This window comes from Dendrobium catenatum, unplaced genomic scaffold, assembly GCF_001605985.2.
Source record: "Dendrobium catenatum unplaced genomic scaffold, ASM160598v2 fragScaff_scaffold_672, whole genome shotgun sequence".
Classification (NCBI taxonomy): domain Eukaryota; kingdom Viridiplantae; phylum Streptophyta; class Magnoliopsida; order Asparagales; family Orchidaceae; genus Dendrobium; species Dendrobium catenatum.
This window is the reverse complement of record NW_021319134.1, coordinates 284591-305484: the sequence shown is the minus strand read 5'-3', so window position 1 is coordinate 305484 and position 20894 is coordinate 284591. Positions and strand designations below refer to the sequence as shown.

General features: G+C 34.6%; 1 protein-coding gene across 2 annotated transcripts in view; it reads right to left on the bottom strand.

Moving 5' to 3' along the window:
* The window catches only part of LOC110100949 (probable cinnamyl alcohol dehydrogenase 1), a 39947-nt gene that overhangs the window by 6770 nt on the left and 12283 nt on the right, over positions 1-20894 (bottom strand). For both annotated transcript variants that reach the window (XM_020828675.2, XM_020828676.2), the window contains exons 4-6: positions 14458-14571; positions 4248-4478; positions 3366-3651 (exon numbers count right to left, since the gene is read on the bottom strand). In XM_020828675.2, coding sequence (XP_020684334.1) covers positions 3366-3651; positions 4248-4478; positions 14458-14571 — 631 coding nt within the window. The remainder of the gene's footprint in view (positions 1-3365; positions 3652-4247; positions 4479-14457; positions 14572-20894) is intronic.

The following is a 20894-nucleotide window of genomic DNA, read 5'->3' as shown; positions in this document are numbered from 1 at the left end:
AGATTTGCCAGTGCAACAAAGAAGGTGACTATTGCTGACCTCGCTCTTGAAAAAAGAAAAAAGAGAGGAATCAGTCACTAAGTACATAACCAGGTGGAGAAATCTCTGCATGAAATGTGAGAAACAACTCACTGAGAAGCATGCTGTCGAGCTATTACTGGGAAGCATAAATGATTATATGGCTCTATATCTAGTGATGGCTACAATTAATACGTTTCAGGAATTACTTGATCATGTAACCAAATTTGAAAGGTTACCCAGGCCTAAAAATGTCGGCTTCAACTATAATAATAATCCGCCAGGGAAAGGAAAACAAATCAAGATGTATGATCCAAAAAGAAGTGAGGTGAATATCACATTCCCGTATTCCTTGGAGAAAAAAGAAAAAGAGGATCCAATGAATCCGTTAATGATGTTGAAACAAAAAAAAGAAAGGCAAAAGCCTCCTACCTTGCAGGAGAAAATTAACGAGCCGTATTCTTTCAAAAAGGTGTGTACGGGAAAGATTTTTAGACAAGCCCTAAAAATCGGCCTTCAATTGCCATAATCCCGCCGACCAAAACAGGCTGGCATGACTGATGATCTGAATTACTGCCCGTATCATAGGATCATAAGTCACCCAATCGAAGATTGTTTCATATTCAAAGATTGGGTCGAAACAAATTATCATAACGGTGAACTTACAATTTCTAACAGTGTTTTTGTCAATCTTAAGAGGGAGAAAACTAATGTTATCTCCTCTATACCGTGTCAAAGCACAGAGAATGAGAAAGGGAAAGCACCCCAAGAAGATGAAGGTGGTTGGGAGACATTTATTTCAAAGAAAACTAAACAGATGATGAATGTCCCATTGGCCATTGAAAGCAATTGTCGTAAGAGTGCATTAGAAATAGAAGTTGATCCAAGACACATTTCTTCAAAGAACCGAGGGTCCAATTCAAGCAAGAAGAAACCTTTGAAATATTTCAAAGATAAAAAAGGGAAGAGTAAATCTAGATCAAAATCTCAGAAAAGAAAGAAGAAGTGATTAATAAAGCATAAGACCGAGACTAAAAAATACATCAACTCCATCGATAAATATCAATAACCTCCAAGACGTCCTATCAAGTTAGAGGAATACATGTCTAGTTTATTCCTTGACACGGAGTCAAAAAAGGAAGAAAGTAATCCAACTGAAACTTGTTGAGTCATAAATGAATGAGGTGGAAGGGCTGCAAGAAAACGCAATGCACCTCTTGATATATATAAAACTGATGTGAAAGTGAAAATGCCTTCAAAGGAAGTACAACGTACACCAGTACCTTTCATTGACTCAGATGAATAATTATATTTTCCCGATGAAGAAGATGATCATAAGGGAAAGAACATGCCTAAAGAAAAATGTCTGAAACTCGGAAACGGCTCAGACTCCGAGGAAGTTGATGATATGAAAATTTTAAAGAATTCTCAAGCTGAAGCTAGTTCACCTTCAAAGGTGACACAAATCCAACTGAGAAGTGGAAAGCAGGTTCTTCCACCTCAAAAGAAAATAAAGGATAAGGAGAAAAATATTCAACTCAATGAGGCTGTTATTTCACAAGAGCTTTCTAAACCCAAGGTGGCGAGTGCAAATATGGATTACAATATATTATCCCATCTCCATAAATTACCTGCATTGCTGAGTGTCTACGACGCCCTTCTGATGTCTAAGAACCTTCAAGAAACACTCATTAAGGCTTTGCAAAATCCTGAACAGTATGAGGCATTTTTTGCTGAGCAAAACTTGAAAGAAGCTTTGCATATGCAGAATACTGCTACAATCACTTTCTGTGATAGTGATCTGCTCCTGGGAACTGCAGATCATAATCGGCCATTATATGTTACTGCGAAGAGTAACAATATTAAAATAAATAGAATTTTGATTGATCCAGGTTCCTCTGTTAATCTAATGAGCCTCAAAACGCTCAACGGATTGGCCCTGGATGTCCAGTATTTGAACAAAAGCATGATGTTTTTGCAAGGATTCAATGAACAAGGGCAAAGAACCCTAGGATCTTTGGTCTTGCCTCTAAACTTTGGAGAACTTAATACAAAGGCGACATTCCACATCATTGATTCTAACAAATCATACAAGGCACTTATCGGAAGACCATGAGTATGGTATAGTGCCTTCAACACTTCATCAATATATGAAATACATTCGAGACAATGAAGAATATCGCATTGATGGTGATAAACAACCATTCTTGGTGCACGAAATCAAAATCTACGATAATGTCAAATACTTTATAGCTCAAAAGTCAAAAGTCAATGGACTTCCACAAATTCAGGCTCTTACACTGGACAAGAAAAAGCTAAAAGATAAAAATAATAATCAATCGAAGCAAATTTGCTCAGTGCCTCATCTTGGTAGTGATTCCGAAGAGGATGATATCTCCACAACTTTCAAACCCTTGATCATAGAAAAGATAATCTTTCCTTAAAATATATATTATTCCCCCCTTTCATAGTGAGTTTATCTCCCTCACTACACAATGGAGGTAAGCTCTAAAGTCTTAACATGTAAAATCTTTACATCTTGGATGACTTCCTCCTCTTCTTCCATCACCAAGGGCATTAAGCATGCCATAGCAACCAGGTTTCAATCTTGGGAACCTTTCACCAATTCTTTCTCTATGCATCAAATTCCTCCCGCGAGCTAAAGGCTCACCCTCTTCGTCCACACTAAAGGCGACATTCTTATCTCTCATAGGTCACTAAGTGCCTTCCATCAACAAACTACTATTTACATCAAAGCTTTCAAGGTTGACGAAAAGGATGAAACAAAGGGATCCTTAATAAAACTTTTGCTAGAAAAGCAATAGCCCGGCCCAACAAGACTATTAATTATATCACATAGGTGCTCTGATAAGTATCCATATGGTATCTAGAAAACGCATATCAACAGAGGATCTACCCTACTAATCATAGGAAAGACGAGCTAATCTTGCATGTTAAAAATATGGAATCTTCCACTAGGTGCGATCTGCATGATTTTGAACAACCATCTGCCAACAAACTTGTGAATGAACAGATTTCTCAAATCAAAGTTATTTGTCCAAAAAAATGTCGTGATAACTACAGGAACATTCTCTATGGAGATTTCTATAAAAAGTGTTCCAAATAGCAACTTTGTTCAACCTTTCAAGCATAATAAGAAGTTGGAACATCAACAAATTATTAAACTAGTGAAACTATTGATCATAAGAAGGTAAGAAGCAACTGTTACCATGCTTTTAGAGGAGGAAATGAATGCTCAAGGAAGTCTATGCGATATTGCGATTCAATCAAATTTTTCAACAAACGACAGTTGAGCACAAGAAAACAAAGAGGGTTGCAACATATACCTGCATTTGTTGCTCGTCTGAAGATAGCACAAACTCGTCTGCACCAAGGATTTCCAAGGCTTCTTCCATCTTATATGTACTAGTACTAAAAACAACCACCTTCAAACCAAAAGCTTTTCCATACTTCACTGCCATATGCCCAAGGCCACCGAGGCCAATGACTCCTAGAGATTTTCCGGGTTGGTTCATGTTATGGTGAATCATTGGAGCATAAACAGTGATCCCTGCACACAGCAAAGGTGCCGCCAATTCTGGAGGGTAACCGTCAGGTATCTTGAAGCAGTATCTATAGATCAGAAAAGAATTTTTGCTAACTAAAGTTTATATCATTAAATCTGAAGCTTATTAGGAACTCGGATTAATCGTAGCAAAGCATCAATCACTATATAAAAGTGTTCTGGAATGGTACTATCCATATTGCTAACTACCGTTAGTAATATTGGTTGTCATCTAAACCTTTTAGTCGATCGTGGTATCATGGATATTCCTCCCTCATTGCAAACTAACAACTCATAACACAAACCATGACCAGTTCTATGAAACTTTATGTTGTGATCTTCCATTGGATGAGTTTTGGATGTGAAGAAAAGCACAGGCTTGGCATAATTCTACATATCTTCTAAAGATGCTTTCAACCAACAGTGCTAGGTATTTTCTCAAATCCATATTTTTGCTTCTTAGAGTCTAAAATCTGATTTACAACTATGAATACTGAAATCTGTCTGAAGTACCCAACTTCAGTTTCATCCTCGAGTCATGATTTCAAGTGGATATTTTCAAGTAAGAAAGTCATATTCAATAGAAAAATAAGAAGAAAAACAGTATTTAAAACTTCTATCCACACAAAGAAAAACTAAATGAGGAGATGGAAGGGTAACTTGCCTTTGATGGACTACTATATAACTGGAATATCCCCCTTTAGTGATTGTGCCATCTGTGTCAATGCCATTGAATGTGGAAGTTGCTCCTTTTGCACATTTGTTTTCCTTGTCAGAATTACAGTACTCACAAGTTCTGCATGAATTAATATATGTTCCAACACCAACAATGTCACCGACCTTGAAGTGTGCAACACCAGTGCTAATTGCAGTGACAACTCCAACAATCTCATGCCTGAGACAAATCACCACGAACCAACAACATACTTTTACTCATAGTTGTGAAATTGGGTTTTAGTGATTCTTCAAATAAGATAAACGAGAAACTGCACCACCAAAGTTTATCACTTATTAAAGTGCAATTACTGGGCCAGATATATGGTACAGATACTTCTGATTTTTTATTTTCCTAATATATTTAGATTTTACGCATTCATAAAGTCAACCCAAATAGTTGGGATAAGAAAGATGATAATGATTACACCTTGAATTTTCTTACCCGTAACAATGTATGGATCTTTGCCAAATTTATGTTCTTATAAAGTTCATGATTATTTGGTTTCTCAAACTGGGAAATTATAGAACTTTTCAAATGCTTGTTACAATACAATAAGCATTTCTCACTATATACAATTCCTACAATCCAAACATTTTTGTCAATCTGTTTGCAGTAGGAATAAGGACAGGTTTTCCAGTTAAAGTGATGATAATGTTTTCGTTGGATCCAAAATTATCCATGAACAATCTTGCTTACAAGTATAGAACAAGCCTTAGATTTTCACTAGATAATGAAGATCTTAGATTTTCAATATATCAATCCCAACGAGTAAAAGATAACATGACCCAAGTCAATCGGAATGTGTTAGACTCGTTATTTTACCTAGTATTTATAGATTCGAATTAAGATTTAGTGTTACAAGAAAAGCTACATTTTATAATATAATTAAATTTACATCGCAGGGCTTATCAATAGTTGTTGTAATAAAGTTTTAAGTGTTTTTAAATAAGTGATATCCAAATACTTGGTAATTCCTGATGAGTATTAATGTTGAGGACAAAATTATTTGAGGAAGAGCTTCATTGGCCGAGCTTTCTAGCAAGTTCAATGGTGATATCTCTTGACAAAATCAATCACGAGTTCTCTGATGAGTTCATTTTGGTAGGCGAGTGGCCTCAGGGTAACTTGACAACTTCAATTGTCGAGTAGATTTTCCCTTCATGCAACTTGAGCGTTGTGGCGAATTAGATCTAGGTCACTTTAGTTGAATGCTTCCCACGACATAAACCTTTTGGCAGGTTGGTTCATGTAGTTAATAACTTAATGAATTTGATTCATGATAGGGATACGACTTGTTTAACCTGAATCAAACAGCATTAGGTGTACATTGCTCTAAAAGCAAATAGCATTAATTCATGCCTCAGAGTTCATCTTCTGGTTAGCTCATTATCAATCTAGAAGATGAATCTATAGTTACATTTTCCTCTTTTATCTTGAGCAAGCTCTATAGTTGTTTCTATAGTTATATTTTATCGAAGTAGTTATTCACTTCAATCTTATATAAAATTCATGGTTATATTAAACACGAATAATTGTCACAAAGTTAAAAAAGAAATGTAGCAATAAATGCAGTGATTTAGTATCTTCAATAAACTATACTCGAAAAATTGTTGGTTGATCAATTATAAATACAACAATATGCTTTATCAGATATGCTTTTAATAGATTTATGACCACATCTCATTTGCACCAAAAAAATTATCAAATTAACTTTGTCGTTCATCCCCATAAGCAAAAGCTTTACATTAAATTAGTCTATTGCCAATTATATGTCATTGTTTGAAGGAACATAAGCATGAAATATTCCTTTAGGATGAAGTTTGTTTAAATCTAAACCACAATACCACATATTGTCCTATCTGAGGATTTCATTCAGTTTTACTAAAAAACAAAGACGTTTAAAATTACTTATACATACAAGGTACATAGTTTATATCAAAATAATTAAGAATTTGAATACCAAGTTTCTTGCTTGAGTAAAAAAATTTACAGATTTCTTATATTTCAGTTCCATATACTTAACGTTGAGATTGGTGATTCTGGTATAAATTTTTTATGATACTTTCTGTTGGATATATATCTGAATTTAGGAATTTAAATTTTATGGTTCACACATGCATAAATATTACTTTTAACTTTTATGAATGTAAATTTGAATTTGTGGTTAGCCCACATAGAAAATGATTAATTATTTAGGCTAACATCTCGTAGACTGATTTAATATTTTGACCTTTCATTTACAAATAAGGGTTCCTACTCGTTAGTGAAATATATTTTTTAAAAAAAAAGGAAAGAAATTTTATTCTCCTCTCTCAGGTTATATCATCTAAGAAGCCAAAAAGTTAAAAAGGCAAATTTGTGAGGCCCTCAAGTAACACTTGCCACCCAAAAAAAAATTGAATATATGTGCTCAAAGAAGACTAGGTTCTTAAGTGAGGATCGACAATCTTCACGGATCAAAGTAATTTACATTTGAACAATGTTCAAATAAAATTTTCATTTCAATGTTTTCAAAGGCGGCCTAGCTTTTTATCAGTGGCTCAATTTATTTTCTCCCTTTCCAACTCTCCACATGCAACAAGTGATGTAATGGTAGGCACACATAAGTGGCTTTACAACGTATGCATCATGGTGCAGGCGGTGGGGAATAGTAGCAATGAGGCACGCACAATGCCACAAGTGTTCATAATTCATTTCTTACATTTTATTTAATTTTTTATTTGATTTATTCAGCGCATAAATTGTTTAAGGTGCAATTAGTGGATTCAACATTAAGTATTTTGACTCTTTCCTAATTTTGTTTAAAAATTATTTATTTATAATGGCATCAGGTAAAAATTATGACCATAAAGGAATTTTTATTGTGATGCACAAAGAATGATAGATCTTTGATAAAATTAAGAAATAGAGTATGTATATTTATGTAATAATTATTTGTTATGCAATTCTACAGTGATGATAATGAGAATCAAGAGAGCGAGTTAGGTTAATCAAGGAAAAAAAAGCTTGATGGCCACAACTATGACATATAGGAAGATTCAACATCTTCTTAAAGAGCTCAGGCTTTTAAAGAACCTGCTCATGCCATGATTGAGCCCAAAGAAGGAAAAATTGCCTACATAGTCAAGATAAGGAATCATAGGATAAGTAGACGACAAAAGATTAGTGTTCAACAATTAATAATGCAAATAGAAAGACGTCTAAGCACTGTCATAAATGCTCGAAGACAACAAAAGGGTTCAGAAAAGAAACCATCTGACTAAGACCGAAGGATGGTTTATAGATTATCGTTACCAAAGCTTCCTTATGAGAGATGGAAGAAAATATGTGTTAGAAAATTGTTCGTACCAACTCAAATTGATTCTAGAATGATGTTGCTCCTATAAGATGTGATTCACGCACCTATCATTAGACATAATTTACTTTATATTAGCACATTTTTAAGACTTGGTAATTATTTTATCATGACCAATAACTAGTTGGTTTTATAGAACACTGAATAGACATGATATTTTAATAAATAGTTTATTCAAATTAGTTTTGGATAAAAAACCTATTCCTTCTTAATGTATGTTTGTGGATTATAATATAGATTGCATCAAATGGTTGGACTAGATCATAGTGGTCAGGAGAGAATAAGCATATCAGTAAGAGATGACTTGTTAAGACTGCTCAACGCTCGCTAAGATCAATCTCCCTATATGTAAGTCATGCCTAACATGTAAATCATGTAAAAAGCTTTTGACTTCTAGAGCTCAAAATTATTTAGAGATTATTCATTTTGATATACATAGGCATATGAATGTGCGGCCTCATCATTGCGTTATATATTTCCTTATGTTTGATGATAAATATTCTCAATATAGTTATGTGTATTTGCTTTCTCATATGCATGGAGAATTAGATTGCTTCAAGCGCTTCTTTGTCAAAGTAGGGAATCATATTCATTACAAACTAAAAGTTTTGCAAACAACTAATGGTCAAACATATTTGTTTAATTAGTTAGCAAAAACATGTGACAAAAAATTGGATACATCATTAGATCACAATTCTTAATACTCCCACAATAAAATGAAGTAGCAGAAAGAAGGAATCGAACTCTTCCTAATATGGTTAGGTCGATGAAGGCACAAGCTAACCATTTAAAAAAATTGAGGGGGATTCAATTGTTATTGCAACCTTCAACCTTCAACCTTAACCGAGTTCCCTCAAAGTCAGTGCCCTCAAGCTTATATGATAATTCATAATTATGTCATAAACTATCAACAGATAAATATAAATAAAATTAAAAGCCTAAACTCTATAAAAATAAAAACAAAACTAAATAAAAGAAAAAACAAAAATCAATTAAATAGATCATACAAATAGTTAAATGGAAATAAAAATGTAAAACAAAAATAAATCAAATTAAGAAAAATGAAAATAAATATGTTAAACAAAAAAAAAAGAAAATTATAATAAAAAGAAAAAAAATCACTCAAAAAATAAAAAACAATTAATTTGAGGCATCAATAAAAACTTAAAAGAAAATAAACATTGTTCTCTATCTCTATGTTGGTCTAAACTCTAAGCCTAATAACAAAAACCCTCTTATATATAATTTAAAAGTGCTTTGTTTTAAAATAAACTTCACTCAAACAGAAAAAACATATGCCTTAGTACTTACTGGCGCCTCATGGTGACGTGCGCCTTGAAGTGGACGCTTCAAATGTCTTTTTAAACAAAGACATACTCTATAGGAAAAAAAGTGCATCTTATGTCTCCATGGTTATCCTAAATCAAAATATGAAACATGTTGCATAGGGTTGCAAATGAACCGAGCATTCGACGAGCTGCTCATGGCTCGGCTCAATAAGAGCTCGTTCATGTTCATTTGATAAGGTAAACAAACGAGCTTGAACACTCTTGATAAATACTTGATACTTAAATGAACGAGCTTGAACAACTTGTCATTCGGTTCATTTATATTCATGAATATTATTGTTTAAGCTCGTAAAAAAGCTCGCTAAGAAGCTCAATTAGAGCTTAATTAGAGTTTTAAAATAAATACTATTAAACTTACTAATTTAATAATTTTTTTATTAATATAATATTTTTAACTTTAACCATTTTCATTAGACATATTTTTAACTTTTATTAATCTAACTAATTAGAAATATTTTAATAAAAATTTCTTCTCCATTCTATTTTTCCTCTCCCGCCTCGATTCCCGCCTCTGCTTACGCTGAGGAAAAAAAAAAGGTTAGTTTAGTCCCACATCGTGAAATGAAATAAGATTTTGCTCTAATGAGCCATAGTGGCAATGCGATTGATGCGTGGCGGGCTGGGCTAGGTAATCAAGGCGGGTAGGCGGTTGTGAGCGGGCCGACTCGATTTAAAAAAAAATTATGATTTCTAAGTGGGTTGGCTTGGCTCGTTAAACGAGCCGCTCGATTAGAGGCTCGACGAGCTTAAAATTAATCGAGCTCGAACCTAAACATGAGCTGAAATCGAACATTATATTTTTAAAAGAGCTCGAACAACTATTGAAGAAGCTCAACAAGCTTCGAACTAGCTTGAAAATGTTTTTGACAAACGAGCTCGAGCTCGAATATGCCAAAGCATGGCTTAGCTCGGTTCATTTGCAGCCTTAATGTCGCATATCCAAGGCTCCTTAAAAAAATCCAATCCAATATGATGTTTGATGTATGTTTTAATGTGCACTAAACCAAATACTGCATTTGATGCAGGATTGGTTGACCACTATCCAAGCAACATAGTCCAAGTCATTAGGAAGTTATGAAGAGAATTTTTTGATACCTAGCGCATACTATTAACCTAGTTTTATGCTATAATAATGAAAATCTGAAACTCGGCTATACCAATGCTGATTATATGGGATATAAGATGATCACAAATCCAATTGTAGATACATCAAACAATTTGGAAGTGGAGTTAACCCTTTGGACAAGAAGAAATAATCCTGTATTTCATTGTCTATAATAGAAACTAAGTAGCATGTGCAATAGCTACACAGGAAGGCAAAAGTGCATACACGGTATTGGGAAAATATACATCCAATATCTTAATGATTGTCCTAAATCTAAGGATGAAATATTGCATATACAAGGTTCCTTATTAAAAAGCAATAAGATGTTTGAAATATAGTATGTATGTGCAATCAACACAATATTGTATTTAATGTAAGATTAGGAAACTTCTATTAAAGTAATGCATGCCCAAGCATTACCAAATGGTGACGAGAATTTTTCGACTACTGACTTAGCTTTGTGCTATCACCATGAAAATCTGAAACTGATTGGAACACTAATCGTATGAGAGAAAAGAATGAGCACATATTCACTTCTAGGCATATTTTTCAAATTGGTGGAGTTATCTATTGGTTCAGCAAGAAACAATCATGTATTTTACTGCCTATAATTGAAGCCACGTACGTAGCATGTCAATAGCTATACAGGAGGTTATCTGGCTTAAGAGATTTCTTACATGCCGTAATATCTTTAGCCAAAACAAAAGATGAGGTATTGTTGCATAGTAACAGCACTGTAGCAATTGCAAGTGCAAAAAATTCCATGATAGGACTTCGCATATAGATTTAAGATATCACTGCCATCACGAAAGGAGAATATTCTTACGTGAATTCCTTATAAGAAAACATTAATTGATTTATTTACAAAGCCAATAGCAATGTATATGTCCAAGCTTATGTCTGGACTCTACATTTGCATAAGATCTGATTTCTTGATAATTATTTAAAGACAATAACGCCTTTGTTATTTTAATAAAAGTCTTTTAACTTTTATGAATACAATTGTTTGAGGACTTACAAGCTTTGAGATTTAGCCCTCATTGGGCAGTCGCCTTGTTCTTTTAGTAGTAAGCAAAATCTGGCAGTACATTCTACTCTAATGAGAGGCTTAAAATGAATCAACACAAGCAATATTAGCTAAATGTGAATTTTGGCTAGTTCATAAAACATGTGATAGCTAAATGTGAATTTTGGCTGCGTGACAGGGATTAATAGGAGTGATTGTATTGAGATGTTTAGGGCATATGCTTATGTGGCATATGGATTAGTAATCATCTGGTGTTGTAGTGAGATTAAGCTTATATGATTTTTCTTAGCATAGCATGCATTTCATATTGCATGTGCTATTCAAGAAAGTGATGAGCGAACCCTAATTTCATTACTAAATGAGCCCAGACAAACCACACATGCTTCCTTACGTACCTTTTTTGACTTAGAGCAATAAGGGCAAATATCATGTTGTTATTTTAACATCTTCTCCAAAGAACTTGATTGACGCAACATTATTATTTGACTCAGGTGATTACTTAAAGATTTGTTCTTCAATGAAATCATGAGTGCATAATAAAAATTCTAAGTATTGAAGAAACACAAGACAGAGCAAGAAGAGGAAAGAGAGACAGAGATCAAGAACATAGCAGTAAACAAAGAATTCTTATCCCATTTATTATGATACAAGAGCAGCCCTATATATAGAGCTGTACAAGTAATATGTATATGTGTGCATAGGTGATAGGCTGACAGAAATATGGAAGCTGATGTGGTATTATAGAGAATTGGTTTTGTCTTCTAATATTCCCCCACAAATTGACGGGTCTTTGATGATCGTCGGTTTGAGCCGTAGAAATTGAAACTTTGGAGTTGTGAGAGGTTTTGTGAGGATATCGTTGATTTGATCAACAGTACTGATAAGTAGTCGCCGAATATTATTGTTGTAAGTGATCACAAATGAACCTGTGATCTATTTCAATATGTTTTGTTCTAGCGTTGAAAACATGATTGTTAGCTAGAGCTATAGTGGATGTGTTGTCACAAAAAAGATCAGTAGGATTTTTGTGATCAATGTTGAAATCTATTAGAAGTCTTTTGATCCATAGTATGTTAGCGGTAGCTGCGGCTAAAGCTCTATACTCAGATTCAGTTGAAGATCTTTCCATAGTATTTTGTTTCTTTACAGCCCATGAGATAAGAGTTTGACCAAGGAAGGATCAGTAGCTCGAGGTGGACTTTCTTGATAGCGGATCACCTGCCTAGACAGCATCAGAGAAAGTGCGAAGTTGAAGATCCGTCTTCAGGTCTTTGAAAAGAAGACCCGTAGGATTAAATGTAACAAAAATATTTTTGTCTTTAACTAAATTTGAAATAGAAATGAGGTTATGACTTATGAGAGAGGCTAGGAATGTGAAGAAGATGCGATAGGTGTAGCTTACGTGACGGAGTTGGAAGAATACTAGTGCTCGGGCGAGCAATCAAAATTGTTCTCCCATCTCCAATGGTGACAGTATCGGAGCCTTGGTAAGGTGTAGATTGAGACAGATTGTCAACAAGATTGGTCATGTGTGAGGATGCTCCGGAATCAAGATACCAGTCGGTCATCATTGACTCGGAGGTAGCAACCATTGCTTTGTTGGAATGGGAGGAGGATGGCTGCGGAGTGTAATTAATGTTTAGTCGAAGCTAGCATACAGATGTCGTGTGCCCTTTCTTGTTACATACTTGGCATGTTGGAGCAGGTTGTTGAGAAGTTCTGCATGTGTTGGTATGGCTTTGCGGAAACCAGCCGCTATTTCTTTTATTTCTTCCTCGTGAGGCATATAGCGTTGTTTGAGAGTCAACACTGGGCAAGATTCTTGCAGCTTCAGCGTTTACATGGATTTCCTCACTTATAAGCAGTGCATATAAATTGTTAAGACTGATTGGGGTGAGCATCATTCGTATCGATGTCTTGAAAGCTTGATAAGGTTAAGGAAGGTCGTTTAAGATATACAAAATTATGTCTTCACTGTCAATAGTTGATCCCGCGGCAGCAATTTGGTCGACAAGCATCTTGATTTCAATTAGATATTGTGTCATGGACTGCGCTTTCATTGAGACGTTGTGCAGCTCATTTTTGAGCTGTATGACCTTGGATCGGTTTGTGGATTGAAACCGAGTTTCAAGGGTTTTCCATATTGCCGCGATGGATTCAAGATGCAATACATAGGGAATCACCGAAGCATATATCGTGGAACAAATTGTGGCAGAGAGGTTTTGATCTGTAACTAACCATGGAGCATAAGCAGGATTTGGAGCTGTTGTTCCATTTCACTGAGAGGTTTGCGTTGAGGGAGGTACGCAAGCAGATTCAAGAAAATGTTCAAATTCGTTCGCCCTAAACAACTTGATGATTTGGCTTCAGCAAATTGCATAGTTGTCCGTGGAGAGCTGCATCGGCACCAGAGTCCGGAGATTCGAGACGACGAATTTAAGTGCTTCATGAATGCCGGAGTTATCGGTGAGACTTGTCGATTGTTCTCCTATCTGCGAAGAGGAGGAGGAGGCCATAGAGGACGCTCAGAAACGTACCCGCTCTAATACTATGAAGAAACGCAAGACAAAGCAAGAAGAGGAAAGAGAGACAGAGATCAAGAACATAGCAGTAAACAAAGAATTCTTATCCCGTTTATTATGATACAACAACAGCCCTATATATAGAGCTGTACAAGTAATATGTATAAGTGTGCATAGGTGATAGGCTGACAGAAATATGGAAGCTGATGTGGTATTATTGAGAATTGGTTTTGTCTTCTAATAAGTATGTTCTTAGTTGTATGCTTGTGAGGGACAAAAAAAATTCTCGACTTAAGTATAATTAATATATTTGAGTGCTATGCTAGTTTGGTAGTAAATTAGTATAAGCGCTCCTCTCTATTTTTTATTTTGTTGGTAGCATGATCTTTGAACTGGTATGGTAAGGTTACAAAATGAATTTAACTGCCCATATGTCCAAGTGAGAGATGTTGATACATATCTGAATTTAATACTTCATTAAAATTTTCCCTTCAATAAACACTGCCATTGTCAGGTTCCAAGTCCTAGATGAAAAAAGTGGAGGATTGTATCATGCAAATTTTGATTCCACAACCAACTATTTTTATTGTTAGGAACTTCGAAATTTTCCCTTCGTTACAATAATCTTTAAGTGTTGCATTTACCTCTTTATAATGATTTTATTTCATAGTAAAAGTAACACTTTGAACTGTGTAATATATGAATTTGATAAAAAGAAGTATTATCTTCACCCTACAGCAAATTTTCTTTTTCCCATAGAAATTGCAAATATGCCTGACCAAGAAAAAAGAAAATTACCCAGGCACTACAGGATAAATTGAATTGTTCAGCAGATTTCTAGTCCAGACGACATCAGCATAACAGACTCCACAATGGGTTATCCTTAGAGAAACGTCACCATCTTGAAGAGCCCTGCATTATTTACAAAGAATCAGTAGAATCCATTATAAAAATGTGTGGTCTAGACTTAGAGATGGTGTTAATCTAGGATGTGTTAAACATGATAATCATTGACAATATTCAGCAAAACCAGTTAAAACTCAAGAATGGCTAGAGAGAATGTCAAGCAATTCTGATCCTAGCAGAATACAGTAGCATGAGCTTTGTCTTTGTCCGCTGTGCTGGAAATGAACTAACAATCTAATATTGCTCGTTGGCATTTTGAATAATAAAGCAGGTGCTACTTTAGTTGAAGTTAACCCATTAATTTATCAACCCCTAATTTATAATCAACCATCTGTTGCATGAGATGTTAACCCATTTAGAACCTTCAAACTATTCTCCTTGCTGAAAGTTTCAAAAAATAGATAGGTACCCGTAATAAATGTCCTGTAACAATACTACAACAACAACAACAAGCCTTTATCCCACTATGTGGGGTCGGCTATATGAATCAATTTTCTCCATTGTGTCCTATTAAAGGTCAAATTCTCGTTTAAATCTAATAAAGAAAGGTCATTCATAATATTTTCTAACCAAGTCTTTTTAGGTCTACCTCTACCTTTCTTAAAATAAGTCAAATCTAATACATCTACTCTCCTAACCGGGTCATTGGAAGGCTGCCGTTTTATATGACCAAACCATCTAAGGCGACTCTCTCTAATCTTATCTTCAACTGGAGCTACTCCAACCTTTACACGTATATGCTCTCCGTATCCTATCTCTAAGGGTAAAGCCACTCATCAACCTGAGCATCCTCATCTCTGCCACACTTAACTTAGAATTATGCTTCTCTTTTAATGGCCAGCATTCAGCACCATAAAGCATTGCAGGCCTCATTACCATCTTATAGAATTTTCCCTTAAGTTTGAGGGATACGTTTCTATCACACAACAAGCCCGATGCATTCCTCCACTTCAATCATCCAACTTGAATTCTACTGATAATATCCCCATCAATTTCACCATCACTCTGAACAATAGATCCAAGATATCTAAAATGTGTACTCTTATTAATGACTTGATCGTCCAAAGTCACAATCCCCTCACTAGATCTATTACTATTAAAATTACACTCCATATATTCCGTTTTAGATCTACTCAAGCGAAAACCTTTAGTCTCTAATGTTGACCTCCATAATTCAAGTTTACTTTCAACTCCCTCTCTAGTCTTATCAACAAGAAGAATATCATCAGCAAAAAGCATACACCAAGGTACATCCTCTTGCAAATGTCTAGTGAGAACATCCATGACTAAAGCAAAAAGATATGGGCTTAAGGCTGATCCTTGATGTAACCCAACCGAAATAGGGAAATACTTGGTCAAACCACCTTGTGAGAAAAAATAATAAATTGCAAATAGGGTACAAGAGAATATAATGAGTTTTAGCCACAAACTTAAGAGAATTCCACGCTATTTGGGTCTAGTAAATATAAAATATTCTGCTCTTGGATGTAAGCCACTGAAAATTGCATAACAGGAAATTTGATGGCCAGTTAGGTATGATGGTATGGAATTAATATTATTAGGAAATGAGAATATGCCTAATTTAAATTGTGAATACGTCAACCTTATAAACAAATATTATGAACCACAAATAATTGTGAAAAATGTCAAGCCATAGAAAAAAAAAATCAAGATCTACATAGTTCAGTGAGACTAACTATATTTACTGCCGCATAAAAATCAAATAATTCACTAAATTTTAAAAGATGCACATTAGGTGATTATACTTTATAAAAATTTGAGAGAAATAGACTGAGATGCCACTTTGATGCAATTAGATGTTGCTAAAGAATAATACCCACTTGTTGCTATATGTCTTCAAAGATGAAGGCAAACAAATCCTCTTATCATTCCACAACTTTAGGGAAATTGCATGTTATTGTTGCATTAACAAAATAATTTTCTTTTTTGAATCACAAATTAGCAACATGAGAAAGCCACGAACTCCTCTCTAAAAACTTGAAATCAAAACCCACTACTTTTTCGATTTTTATGATACTTAAACTTTGCAATAGTGGCAATTGACCCCCTCTCACTCTTTTGGCGTGAGCAGTTACTGCCATGGATCCCTTTTTTCATGTGGGATTTTAGGGGGCAGCTAAAAGGAGCCATATATAGATGAGGATTTACATAATTTTAAGAACTTCAATGATCCCATGTGTAAGTAAACAATACTCTCAAATATCTCAAAATTAATTACATGATTTCTTTCCCATAAACAAAATCAAATCAAATCTTAATATAGTATGTGCAATAAACATGATATTGCATGGCATATTAAGAGAACTCAAATTTGGAAGACAATTTATCTCTATATACTAACAATCTCTCCCTTCCCTCCCCCCTACCAAATTGATTTCTAATGTATTTGTGGGCTTTTCTCTCTCTTCAAAATATCTCATTTCTATATATATCCAGACGGATCGTCCCGGACGATCGCAACTTCTTCCCGGGACGATTTGGCTCTGGACGAATTTCGTCCAGACGAAATTAATTAACGTCCCTGGACAATCAGGCTCTGTAAAATTTTCGTACATACGATCTAACATATCGTCCAGACGAACTGCTGAGTCTCCAAAATTTCAGCACAACCTGTACCGATCGTCCCGGGACGATCCAACTTTGTCCCGGACGATCCTGGGAGAAAAATAGGCTTTACAGGTAGAATGTGCAACCTAATTATAATCCTCTGGTCATCATCAAAAGTCTTCCCCTGAACTTATGCCTCCTTTAATTCAAAAAACTTCCCTACAAACTGGAAGCTATTTGTCATATTCTTCCTCATATTGCAATTTTTTACCCAAGTCATTGAATCCAACACATCACCCTTGACACTACAATCCACAAAACAAAGTCCACCAACTCAATTTGCTTTAAGAAAATCAAAGTACACTTATGTACCTAAAGTACACTAGAGAACTCATATCCTGCAAAATAAAGAGCACTTAAGAATTTTAATTTATTCTTCATATTTAATATATACTTGACTCAAAGAAACCAAATAGTCACAACATCATATGTCCTCAATTTCATAGTGCCAAAATCTCCAATAGTGATGATTATACAACTCAATTTCCCATGAATACACAACCATTAAAAAATAGCTTATACATGCAAACAAAAGAATTAGAATACATATGATTTGAATAAGTTGAGTTTATAATCCATAATCCATTTCTCTTTGCACATATCTCTTTCGATCACTGAAAGAAAATTATCAAAACCAGGCCAATTTGGAACCACACTGGTATCTAGACTTCTTGTGGTTCTCATCTACTTATTTTCTCTTCTCTTTAGGGCTAAGCAATTCTTATTTATGTGTCATTCTTAGAGTAAAAATAATTGATCTCTTTGAAATTTTCATGTAACTTATTCACACTATGATAAGAAGAGAAGTAATGTTTATAGGCTCTCCCCCTAACTTACAATAAACCTTCAGTTATTTTATCACTTCCCTCGAGTATAGAAATAAACTCCTTAAAAAGAAGTGAAATTTCTGCATCCTCTAAGCTTAATGTTTCATGTCCATATAGCATAGTAACCAAGGTTGTGAAAATTTTGTCGGACGTGAATTCAACAAGAAAGATTCAAGATTCAATGGTCCAACTGGAGTTTAACTAGTTGATATAATAAATATTAAAAATATTTAAATGATATCTAAATAGTAGAATAATGATATCATAACTACGCAATAATATAGATTTGTAACTAAAAAAATTAACATAATTTATACTATAAATTTAAATTTAAATACCTTCAATTTTAAATTTAATTTATATTTAATATAAATTTAGTTCACATAAAAATTTATAAATTTAATATAAATTATATACCAAATTTGCATTATAAACTTGAATCTATATATCATTCATGTTAGATCATTTATCATCAATTGATAAAAAAGTAAATTTTAATAGTATATAATTAAAAAAATAAATAAAATAAAATATTATTAACTAAATAAATATTATTCACATCCTAAAAATTATTTAAAAATATATAGTTTATGTGTTGTGAACTTGATAATTTTAACATAGTTATTTAGTCCCAAATCACTTTGAAATTTTTCCTTAATATTGTCTATATAACTTTTTTAGGTTTGTACATGTTAGGAACTCATATGAAGTGGTGAGGTTATATGAGAACATTATTTAAAATTGCGCAATATGAAGCTCGTCTTGAGGCCCGCCTCAGCTCAATTCTAGTGAGAACGCCTTGACTCTTTCGCCTCTAGCTTTTTTATGAGGTTTGTGCCTCAGCTTGGCTGAGGCCGGCCTTGAGGCACACCTCGCCTCACTAGCGTGAGGCTTACGCCTCACCTTATTTGTATATTTTTTTGTTAGAACTAACATAAATAACACCTTCATGCACATTCGAGCGCAACAATTTCCTCTCTATTACCTCTACCTCCAACCCGCGGCCTTTGCCGTAGCCAACAGCGTCATAACCATCACCGACAATCACTCGAAAGCTGCACATCACCATCCTAAAAATTTTAGAGTATTAATCTCATATTTATGTTGATGAAATAATTTCTAAAAGATGAACATGATTGAAATAAATTAAAAAGAAGTCTATTGGAAGACATTCGAATCTAACGAATGAGGCAGGAGATAGACCAATTTGTTAAGGCGACAACTCTGATGAAGACCACTTCAGTGATGACAGTGCGGATGATACCTAAGTTGAGAATTGAATGTAAATGAGTAGAGAATTGAGAAAGAAGAAATTTAAAGTTGAGAAAGAAGAAATTTAAAGTTGAACATGATATTATATGATACTTTTATGCAATTTTTAAATTTAATATTGTTTTGCTCTTATAATATTTTGATTTTAATTATATCAATATTTCTCAATCTCAAATGATAGAATTGAACTCATTTAATTATTTAGAAGAAATTCGATAGCTTACCTACCTAGTTGTGAAGCAAAAACGATCTTTGTACTTCTTAATCCTGTGGGCTCCGAAAATTCAGCCCCGACCTCCGCCCGATGATGCTTTTCTTCAGAGAACTTTCGATTAAGGCTAGTCGTCAATCAGATACGTAGAGATACGTGTTATTTGGCATATAGTAGCAGTATGGACTTAGGTATCAGAGAGTTTGGGTGTTTGAGTTTTGGAATTAAAAAAATGTTTGATATTTAAAATAGAAATTTTAACCATCTCATAGTTAAAACGGATGGTGGGGAAATGGATGATGGACCCGATCAAGATCACATGGTTCCGTCGTCCCAGGCCATCGTGGTTCCTAGTCTACTTAGTCAGAAGAGGTAGTCGACCCAACCTGACAGAATGATCCTTGTCAACAATCATGGATTGCTTCGTCCAAGAGTACCTTATAGATCTGGGGTGAATGTGTGTCTAAGGGGACAAATTTAAATCCACATTAGCTAACAGAGAGCTTTGTGCCCTATCGATCATATTGAATTAATTCATATCTCAAGGATTTGATGCCACTAAAGAACGTATTGGCTCTAGCCATAACGGGTATTTTGTGGTGCCATTTGGCGGCAAAACGACTCGGTTCAGAGGGCCCCGGGTCATAATCGTTTATCCTGCGGTGCCATTTGGAGGCAAAATGGTCGATTAGAGGACACATACCACATCCTTATTGGTAGGATATTATTTGAGAATGGATCCTAGTGATATTTTCGACCAGACATTTAGCTCCATGTAAGCTGAAGTAAAATTTTAATTTGTCTACCTCGGCAAACTGTTGTTGAGTGTGGATGGATTTTGTGCTTTAAGTGTCGAATGATTGGATTTCCATTTTAAATTTTTTGGGATTTTTAGATTTTGAGTACTTGGGATGGCAATTGAATTATTTGAAATTGACCCCTCCGGTTGAGATTTACGTTGGACACGGCCATCATCGGGGTGTTAATAGATATTTAGGAATTTCATTTATTAGACCTTGTCGACTCCGTTTACTACTCAACAGAGGATCGGGTCCTTAAGCTTTATGGTTTAGTTAATGAATTCCCTTTGTTGAAGGCTTGAAGGCCTTATATGAATGTATAAAATAGATATCCCGGTCGACACTCTTACCGCATATCTATTTGATAGTTTGAGCCGTGTCGACTTCTATTTACCCGCATAGAAGGGTCAGGATTGAACTATATATTGACCCGCGCAGCATCCCTAGACGTCACGAGTATATATATAACACGCTCGCAGGGGTCCATGCAGGTGTTTGATTACATTTACCTCTTTTGTGTACTTATGTGTATACAAATTACGGTGCATGTGCGGGGGAAATTTTAAAGTATTTATAAACAACTTCTGTCAG